This window comes from Mustelus asterias, chromosome 28 (genome assembly GCF_964213995.1).
Source record: "Mustelus asterias chromosome 28, sMusAst1.hap1.1, whole genome shotgun sequence".
Lineage (NCBI taxonomy): Eukaryota > Metazoa > Chordata > Chondrichthyes > Carcharhiniformes > Triakidae > Mustelus > Mustelus asterias.
This window is the reverse complement of record NC_135828.1, coordinates 18186062-18196211: the sequence shown is the minus strand read 5'-3', so window position 1 is coordinate 18196211 and position 10150 is coordinate 18186062. Positions and strand designations below refer to the sequence as shown.

Here is a 10150-nt window from a genome sequence, read left to right as displayed (position 1 = left end):
TCGATGATTATGACCGAAATGATTGACGGAGCAGGCTCGAAGGGCCGAATGGCCTACTGCTTCTATTTTCTATGTTTCTAAGATGCTCTGTCAGAGAGTTGATGGAGACTCAATGGGCCAAATAGTCTCCTTCTGCACTGTTGGGATTCTATGAAATCGTAATTTAGCATACTGCCTGTAAGTTTAATCCTTCTAAAAGCAAATAAGCTTCTCAACAGATGAAAAGTAAAGATTTACATTTGATGCTAAAATACAAGACAAGGACACTTTTGTAATTTTCACAAAGTTTATTCTGTAAAAAAAGCCTCTTAAAAATGTTACAAAGAAACAGTATAAAACAGAGTAGTCAATAATGCCTTTCAACGCGTCTAACATGATAGGTTCAATTACATTGAACTGCTTTTTACATCTCATCTAGAAATATACAGTGAAATGACAAAACTCAGTCACTGCACATCACATGTGCATGACGATACTGGGACAGATAATGGATGGAATTTGCTGCCTCTCCAAGGCCAAGGTTTTGCCAGATGTATTCCTTTTCCCTCCTCAAAGACAGCTCCTTGTTAGATTTTCACATTTTTTGGGAAACAACAACACAAGACACTTGCCAAAAAAAAAAGAAAGTCCTCCCTCGTTTCAGAAAATTAGAAGCTTAAAAGTTGAGTTTCCGCTCGGCAATCAGTTTGAAATTGCTTTCGAAAACCATCTCGCTCACGAGAGAAGCAAAGGTTAGTAAACTCCAATATGTACAAAAAATAAAGAAAAGCCATTATTAATGAGCTTACAATATACTCCGGTGGCAGCCTCACAACATCATTAATAAATTCAAACTAATAGTTTCCTTCCGCCAGTCTTAATGCTTCACAGAGATACTTAATCAATGGTGGGTCGATATTACTGAATAAAGGGCAGGGAGATTACATTTTTGGTAATGGAAAACAGCATCATCTCAATCCGTCAACACCAAATAGCTTCTTTAGCCAGAGGGATGGTTTGGAGATCAAAACCTGGTTGCTGTTGTCCGTGCAGGTAAGGCTGATCCAGGATAATGCTCCCCTTGCTCTGGGACATTGGAACTGCCCCACACTATGGTTTGGGAATTCAAGGATTCCCTAGATATTGGAGGTCCCAAATCTGAGACATACGGCCTTTGGGAGACACCAGGAAAAGATCAAACACTTCTCCAGAAAGGGAAGCCTGCAGGCCAGTTATAGAATCATAGAATCCCTACAGTGCAGGGATTCAATGATTCGGCCCATCTGCACCGACCACAATCCCACCCAAGGCCCTATCCCCATAACCCCATGCATTTACCCTAGCTGGCCCCCCTGACACTAAGGGGCAATTTAGCATGGCCAATCCACCTAACCCGCACATCTTTGGAGTGTGGGAGGAAACTGGAGCACCCGGAGGAAACCCCCGCAGACATGGGGAGAAAGTGCAGACTCCACACAGACAGTGGCCCGAGGCCGAGAATCGAACCTGGGTCCCCAGCGCTGTGAGGCAGCAGTGCTAACCACTGTGCCACCGTGCCGCCCCAGTCAACAAGGGCCATCCTCATGCACACACTTGCAGACCTCCAAAAGGTGATACTGGGCGAAGACCCTCTATCAAGGCTACATCCCATCCTCCTGGACTCATGAGGTCCATGGCACAATGGAGGAGAATGATTCTGAGGTCACATTAATGGATTGTTGACTCAAGACCTGACAGTGCCAAATATTACCTCCTGAGCCTAAACGTAATGGTTGGCTTGCTTATATGCTGGGTGGGATTTTCCCATCCCGCTCGCCACGGGAATCGTAGCGGGCGGGGACACAGATCTTGACCTCCGGTGGGATTTTCCCGTCTTGGGACGAGCGTGGCGGAAAATCCCGCCCATTGTCTTGGCACTTATTCTCGCTGTTGGAGTCTGCCAAGTTGTGTTAACATTTCCGAGATTTCATTCTCAGTTCAGGGGATAATCTTATCTACCTTTGTGACGCATGACCTTCGAATGAAATTAACATCCTCAGAAATCACACATTTCTATTTTCATAATTTCATAACCATTAATTGTGGAGGGGATAAATTAGATATGAAGCCCTTTTTCTTTAAAGAGAGATTTCAGTGCTTGGAACACTGTTGGAAAATAACATTTCTCAATAGCTGCTTTCATTCTATCACATTTCTACTTGACAATTTTTCTAATCCCGTGAACTAGCCGTTTGGAGTTGGTTGGCAGTAAGTATCCAAAATATACCTGGAGGTGTTCATTTTTCTTATCGTCAACAGCGCTGCTGACAAAGTGTGTGCGTGCACGCCACGTTATAGTTAACTAGATTCAGCATGTAATGGACTGAGAGAATGAGGTGTGGCGGCTAGCAAAGCAATCGAGGCAGGCACGGCGAAGAAACACTAACATAACATGTGCACAGAGCATCTTTAGTGTGAGTGCGCACTCATGCGCGGCATCTGGACAGGGACAGCCAGCTGGCTCCATTCTCCCCTCTCGTTTAGTTCTTGGGTTGCCTGTAAAATAGACGGTGCGTCGTCAGTCAAGAATGAAAGCTTCGCTCCGGGTTTGAGAACGGGCGAGGCCAATATGAAACAAGCCTTCAATAAAACTCCCCTTTGGGAGTCGTATAAAAACAGGTTGTAGTCCAGGGTATGCTACAGCAAAAGGAACTGTGTCCTGTATATTTTCTTCATTAACCAGGGAGCCATAATGTGTATTTTTATCAATGTCTGGCATTTATCAAGAGAGTGTTGTAAGTAAGGGTTATAGCATGTTCGTTCCAGGTCCCATTAACTAACTCATGTTGGTCAAGTGTTACAATTGTAAGTTGTCCCAAAGGCTCGGTGATGCATCTAAGCTACAGAGTAGACAGGTTGCTGCCTCAAACCCCCAGTTGGTGCTTAGCTTTTCAATCTCAGTGCAGGCCGAGCTCGGGTTACAATAAGTGACCGCAATGTTTATGAAAAGGGAGAAACATCGATCAGTGCTCCCACTCCGAATCAGGACAGAACAACCCAAACTTTTGTTTTATTCATTCCTGGGACATGGGAGTCGCTGGCTGGGCCAGCATTTATTGCCCATCCCTCGTTACCCTTGTAGGTTACAGCACTTGAGATGCAGATCCAGGTGCCTTGAATGTTTCAGACCCAACTACCAATTTAGGCAGTGAATTCCTGATGTCCACCACCCTCTGGGTGAAAAAATATTTCCTCAGGTCCCCTCTAATCCTTCTACCAATCGCCCCGGTTCAAATCCCGGCTTGAGTCACTGTCTGTGTAGAGTCTGCACATTCTCCCTGTGCCTGGGTGGGTTTCCTCCGGGTGCTCCGGTTTCCTCCCACAGTCCAAAGATGCACAGGTTAGGTGAGTTGGCCATGCCAAATTCTCCCTCAGTGTACCTGAACAGGTGCTAAATTGTGGCGACTAAGGGATTGTCACAGTAACTTCATTGCAGTGTTAATGTAAGCCTAGTTGTGACTAACAAAATAAAACTTTACTTTAAATCTGTGCCCTTCATATTTGACCCCTCATCTAGGGGAAACAGGACTTCCCTGTCTATACTATCTAGGCCCCCTCATACTTTTAGACACCTTTTAAAAAATTCTTTCATGGAATGTGGACATCGCTGGCAAGGCTAGTATTTATTGTCAATCCCTAATTGCCCTCGAACTGAGTAGCAGTTAAGTGTCAACCACATTGCCGTGGCTCCAGAATCACATGTAGTCCAGACCGGGTAAGGATGGCAGATTTCCTTCCCTAAGGCACACCAGAGAACCAGACGGTGTGTGACCACGTGGCGAAACCAGGATTAAGCCAAGGCGTTATGCCTTCCATAGTCAAATAGCTTACCGGCAGAGCTCACACAAGAATCGTGGAGAGGTGCCAGGGAATGACAGCGCCCTAAGAAAGCATATAAAAAGGGGGAATGATCCTTTCGGAATAGGAAGCAGAGGAAAATGGAGATAACTGGAATATTTTTCCTCAGATTACCGATGATTAAAGGCTTGGCATTGTTCATAGGAAAAGTTGCAGACCTTGGATTGGATTTCACAATTAATAACAGATGTTCCCATTGGTTGCACAGGCGTGTAAGCAGCCTATAATATATATTTAAAAAATGGTTGTGACATGTTTCTATCCTTGTCCCTTGTGTTCACAACCAGGATGGTTCACTACTGGGGTGACAAGGATGGCCAACTGAACTATCAATGCATGATTTCCCCCTTTAAGTAGCACTCGCAGTAGCAAGGGGGGTGGGTAACGCTGCTTAAATACAGTCTTAACCCTGTCAGGATAGATTATTTATACCTTCTAGTCGTTCGGTTAATTGGAACACAAATGCTAAAAATATTGTGACGGCTTGACTGGGGTTGAGAGGGCAATGATGGGGAAAATAAGAGAATCCATCAGTACTGAGATCCATAATTATCCAGCAAGTACAATATTCAGCCTGAATATGTTTCTAATGAAAGGCTGTCAAAAGCCAGGTCAAATGAGGCAAGACTGTATTGATTGCTATAGTCATGTAGAAGGAATGTCAACTGTATCTACTGCAGACTATATATTTTGGACCAACAATTATGTAAATCTAGATGTTTCCAACAGAACATTATCAATTTAATAAAATATTCAGTTATACAATTAAAATAAAACATTCCGGGTGTTCAAACTCATTTATTTCAAACCATGGGCGGGATTCTCCGACCTCGCTCACAGCCAGGATTCTCCAGTCCCGCTGCAGTGAACGGAGATTTGGCTGGGCGCCAAATTCTCCAGTCGCTGGTGGCGATGACGGGACGTGAACGGCAGAGATTTCTAGCCCGTGTTGTCACAGGATCGTTGAACGTCCAGAACAGACGTCTGGACCAATTTTGCCTGTGCGAGCACCCCAGCCAAACACTTTCGCTCCAAACCCATTTCCCCTTCTCCCTTCCACACCCCCATAATATTTTCCCGCAAGTATTTATCGAATTCTCTCTTTGGGGCGTTCAATAAACTCATCCTTCTAATGCACGTTTATTCATTAATAAACATGCATTAGAACGTTTATTAACATTCTAATAACGTTAGAACGCCCTCAGGTTCAAGTGCAGAGCAGAAATTCCAGGCTGGTATACCAGTGCAGGACTGAGAGAGTGCAACATTGTTGGAGGTGCTGTCATTCCCGAAGCAAAATTAAACTGAAGCCCGGTCTTCCCTCCCAAGTGGTTGATCCAACGGCGCAGTTTTAAAGAGAAAAAAGGGGCTTCGCTCCCAGTGTTGTAGTCCATATTGATCCTTCAACCAATCCCACTAAAACAGATAATATGCTCGTTATCTCACTGTGGCTTGTGGGAGCTTGCTCTGCACAAAATGGCTGCCGTCTTTCCCACACTACAACACTGACTATATTTTCAAAATTACTTCAACTGTGTTCAAAATGCTTTGGGACAGCTAGTGGGGTGTGAAAGGCGCCATGTAAATGCAAACCTTTGCCTTGCGGTTGATTTTAAATGAGTTTCTTCAGGGTTTGCTTTATTTATTGTACAATTCTTAGCTTATTTAAAATCAGTGCTCTTACCTATTTGTCTTCCTTTCCCAAAGGTACAAGAACTTGGAATGCAGGCAAATCTTCCTCCCAGTCTTCAGTGTGGCTCTGGAATGGAATCACAGTGCACAACATTCAAAAGGAATCTTTCAACCGTGCCCGAATAAGGATTCAAGCATTTGTCTTCATCACAGGTCTAAACATTCTCTTCACCACCGCTGGGATAACTTCTTCAGATAACTTCTTCCCCCCTGCCCCTCCCCATAGCTATTTTTTTTTCAAGGGAATGAGGTGGGAAAATGAAAATTTGTGTGAGAGCAAGACAGCTGGGGTGGGGTTTTCCAACTTCGCTCGCCCCAAAGCCAAAAAATCCCACCTGAGGTCAACAGACCTTTGCAAGGTCCGAGTCCCGCCGGCTACAATTCCCGTGGCGGGCTGGACGGGAAAATTCCACCCCTAGTTCATCAATTCTATTGGAAGATTAGTGAAATCAGTCACTAAAAGTTAAAATCACCAAAAGTAATAACTTGCCAACATCGATAAATGTATATAAAATGTGCCTAGCTCATACTAGATTCAAGACATAGACTACATTAGATCATAGAGTCCATAGCGTTCCTACAGTGCAAAGGAGGCCATTCGTCCTATTGACCCTGCACCGCCAACAATCTCACTGAGGCCCTATCCCCGTAACCCAGCGAATTTTTAAAGTTTTAAAGTTTCTTTACTAATGTCACAAGTTGGCTTACATTAACATTGCAATGAAGTTACTGTGAAAATCCCCTAGTCGCCACACTCGGGTACACTGAGGGAGAATTTAGCATTGCCAATGCACTAACCAGCATGCCTTTTGGACTGCGGAGGAAACCAGAGCACCTGAAGGAAACCCACGCAGACACGGGGAGAACATGCAGACTCCGCACAGACAATGACCTAAGCCGGGAATCGAACCCGGATCCCTGGTGCTGTGAGGCAGCCCTGCTAACCACTGTGCCACCGTGCCACATTTACCCTGCTAATCCCCCTGACACTAAGGGGCAATTTAGCATGACCAATCCATCTAATCGGCACATCTTTGGAGTGTGGGAGGAAACCGGAGCACCCGGAGGAAGCCCACGCAGACACGGGGAGAATGTGCAAACTCTGCACAGACAGTGACGCAAGCCGGGAATCGAACTTGGGTCCTTGGCACTGTGAGGCAGCAGTGCTAACCACTGCGCCACCATTACCATTAAACTATACTATTTTTAAAAAGCAGGTACATCAATCAGGCTTCATACAGGCATCCCTTCATTGATCATTCCACATTTCACTCCAAGCTTTCTTAATTAATGCATTGGAATCAAACGAAACATTGTCGAATGAATGTACCTTTCAAGTTTCTACCCTGCAAGTGAAGCTGATTAATAAGGGGTCTGCACAAATGCAAAAATATTTGTAGCTGGTAGCACACAGAGAGACCAGGCTTTGGCAGGCATCCTGTGCAGCTTAACAGAATTAGAACAATTACTTAAGGCAATAAACTTCGGAAAAGAGGCACGAACACTCCGAAGGCAAAACAGAGTGGGAAAATTAAATGTAGGTCATTTCTTTCTATGTGTTTTAAATTCTTCAACCAGATATACACTGTAAATCTGTAATGGACATTATGGTCATTTCAGAGGCTAATATTCTTTACTTGTTTTCATTTCCTTTTGTACCTTTATTGGAATTGGTTTGGAATCATTTTCTGTTCCCCCCCTCCCCTCCTACTGTGTGACAAGCTACCACCGACTGTGGTAAAAAGGCTGTTCGCTGTTCGCTTAAGAAATCATTCTGATTAACAGTTTCACCATCTCTGCGAAGTTCTGAGCAATTTTAAGCCAAGTGTGACAATCTCACGAGGCAAGCGCCTCGGGGAACCCAGCCACGGGTTACAGAAGGGCAAAGGTTTGATGGTGTTACAAGAACTTCAATTATAGAAAGTCACGCCAGCCATCAGCCAGCAAGGTGCTGTAGGCGAATGTATTTCGGCCGCGGGTTCAGCACTCACATGAGTTGTAGAGGGCAGTTTGGGATGGGGATAACCTGCAGCCCCCGGATGTTCTTCACGTTAATCTGCGTCGCCCCACCTCTGCACATGCACCTGTTCAGAACTGCAGTTGGCTTCCCTGCGGAAAGGTAAGAGAAAATAGGTGAGTCAGTCACTGAACTTGAGTTGCATAATCAGCCCTCATTGTAAGGCACACAGCGAAATCATCAATACAAAGGATTGTCCCATGGACCAACAAATACAGTTAGCCTGGACCAGTGCACTCTGAACTCTTCAGAAGAGGTTAGTCAACACGCTATGCTACCTGATGGCCAGAGACTGAACCTAACTCTTTGGGGACATTTGATTAGTACAGAAATTCCAGGAGATCTTCATTCAGATCCCAAGCCCTAGGCTAACACAGCAGCACCATCAGGTACTCCCCCAACAATTTTTACCACCACTTACACCTATGGAAACAAGCTGATCAGCATTTGTTGACTGTGCACAGTGTGTGACAGTCTTATACCAACAGCTATGAGAAAAAAAAAAGCCTGCACTGGATGATTTCTTAGTCATCATTGGCTATGATTCACAAATGAAAGATTTTTTTTTCCCCCAATAAATCATACGTCCAGTTACATTTATAGAACTTCATCCTAATCTGATCTAAATTTGTCTGCTCACTTGACCCTTTGACACTGAGGGAAGGATTTTACAGACTCGCTCGTCCCGAAACCATACAATCCCGCCCGAGGTTGACGGACCTTTCCATTGTACCCGCCACACTCTCTCACCCGCTCCAATTCCCGTGGCGGGCAGCACGGTAAAATTCCAGCCTTACTCTCAAAGCAACGTGTGAAGAGGGATGGACTGGAAATAAAACATTTTCACCCTTGAAAATGAACAAACCTTTTATTGTGCTAAAATGCCATGATTTGCTAAGCGCGCTTATCCTCGTTTGGCGAACATTTTGCTCATGTTTCCCACTATTTTCTGCCGGCAAAATCATTTACTCGGTTAACATCTCACAAGCACTGTCGATTCTGTGCGTTCCCCTCAAACCAATGCACAACGCTGTACAGTGAGGCAGAATGCCAGTTCATGGACTAAACACACACACACACACGCACACACACAAGCCAGATGAAAATCAGTTTTGAGCCAGAGCCAGTTCAGATGGAGCAGCGTGAGGTGGGCCAACAACTAGAATCGAGTGAGTAAAATCTCACCACCTACACACTGCCGCTTAATCCGGAACAGCTGGTAATTCCGAACGCCAATTCGCTTAACTGTATACAGTTAAGAACAGCCCAGGTAGGAAATACACAACTCAAAATGATGCTGGACACTGGGCTAATGCTATCACCTCACAAAGACAAAACCCCGGCTGACAATTTATCGTCTGGTAACGCATATTGGACATGGCTCACAGGTGGTTTAACTGTTACAGAAAAATGCTGTTGCCATTCTGAAGCTATTATGTGCTATTGATGGTCATTTCTTAAACTGCGATGACTGCCAAAGCGTAAGGAACTAATTCAAAATCCTTCCCAAACACACAACATTTGCACTTTACTCAAGGAGGACCTGTTCGCAGTTTATATCTGGCCTCATGCTGTTCCATAGCAACAAGTCTGCAAAGAGTGGATTGGCAGGAAACACAGCCTGCTCTGGCAGCACAACCTTCAGTAACTCATTGTCATGAGATGCAGTCACAGAGAATCAATACAAACTGGATGATTTATCATTCAACAAATGTGCAAAGCAATGTCCCAAAACATATTGTACTTGTCAAGCGCCCAGATAAGATAAATGTTTATTCCAGAAAGCGCTTAAACATTAAAAACTAATTTTGCAGCCCCTTACGCATTCCACTTTACTGTACAGAAAGGAAAGGTGCACATTACAGAGACAATTCTTTTTGTCACCACGCAAATAGTTATTCCACCGCCTCACCTCCAAGGAGAACAGCCACTTACCCCGTGTCAGACTGATGCACAGAGTGCCAAGGAGCAGGACGAGCACTGCACATGTCTTCGTATTCATGGCTTGCTGCTTTTTTTTGTTGGTGGAGGAGTTCACAGGAATCTCAATCTGAGTCGCTCACAAAAAACAGCATGGCTTTGGCAACATTTATATGCTCAGAAGCCACTCCTCTCTGACTCCGATTGGGCCAGAGGGAGTATCTGAAAGCCGCCAGGATATAGTGATTCCTTCCTTCATAATCCTTAGGGACTGCTCAGTTTGTAAAATATACATACCTTTTTGCACAATAGTGTCCAGCTGATGTGTTCAATAGAGGTCTGAGAAAGGTCTGGTTTCTTCAAATACACAAACACATTTAATTTTCTATTCTCTTACTGAGATGTTCATCCGATACAAAAATCGATGGATGCTTTAAAATTTTAGGATGGTGTCGATTAAGCCCAGAGTTTTAAAATATTCTATTCGAGTTTTGGGGTTCCCCTAAATTGGCTCAGATAAATCTCAGGAAAGTCCCCAAACTGATACCTCGCCTGTGCCAGATTCAGCGCTTGGCATCAGGATGCACATTTACTCCAGGCTGGGGACGGGGGGGGATTTGTTTGTTCGGCCTCTTGGCCCTTGGT

General features: G+C 44.6%; 1 protein-coding gene across 1 annotated transcript; it reads right to left on the bottom strand.

The window, feature by feature from the left end:
- Positions 1 to 272: 272 nt before the first annotated feature.
- LOC144480292 (stromal cell-derived factor 1-like) lies at positions 273 to 9701 on the bottom strand. Its single transcript, XM_078199635.1, has 4 exons — positions 9521 to 9701; positions 7560 to 7677; positions 5561 to 5635; positions 273 to 2514 (listed from the first exon to the last, which is right to left on the bottom strand). Exons 1-4 carry the CDS (start codon positions 9585 to 9587, stop codon positions 2499 to 2501), a joined length of 276 nt encoding a protein of 91 aa, XP_078055761.1. The 5' UTR covers positions 9588 to 9701; the 3' UTR covers positions 273 to 2498.
- Positions 9702 to 10150: the final 449 nt, after the last annotated feature.

Coding starts and splice junctions, on each gene's coding strand:
- LOC144480292 (XM_078199635.1), bottom strand. CDS start 9,587: ATGAATACGAAGACATGTGCAGTGCTCGTCCTGCTCCTTGGCACTCTG. Junction 7,678..9,520: donor GTGCATCAGTCTGACACGGG/GTAAGTGGCTGT, acceptor ACCTTTCCGCAG/GGAAGCCAACTGCAGTTCTG. Junction 5,636..7,559: donor AACTGCCCTCTACAACTCAT/GTGAGTGCTGAA, acceptor ATTCCATTCCAG/AGCCACACTGAAGACTGGGA.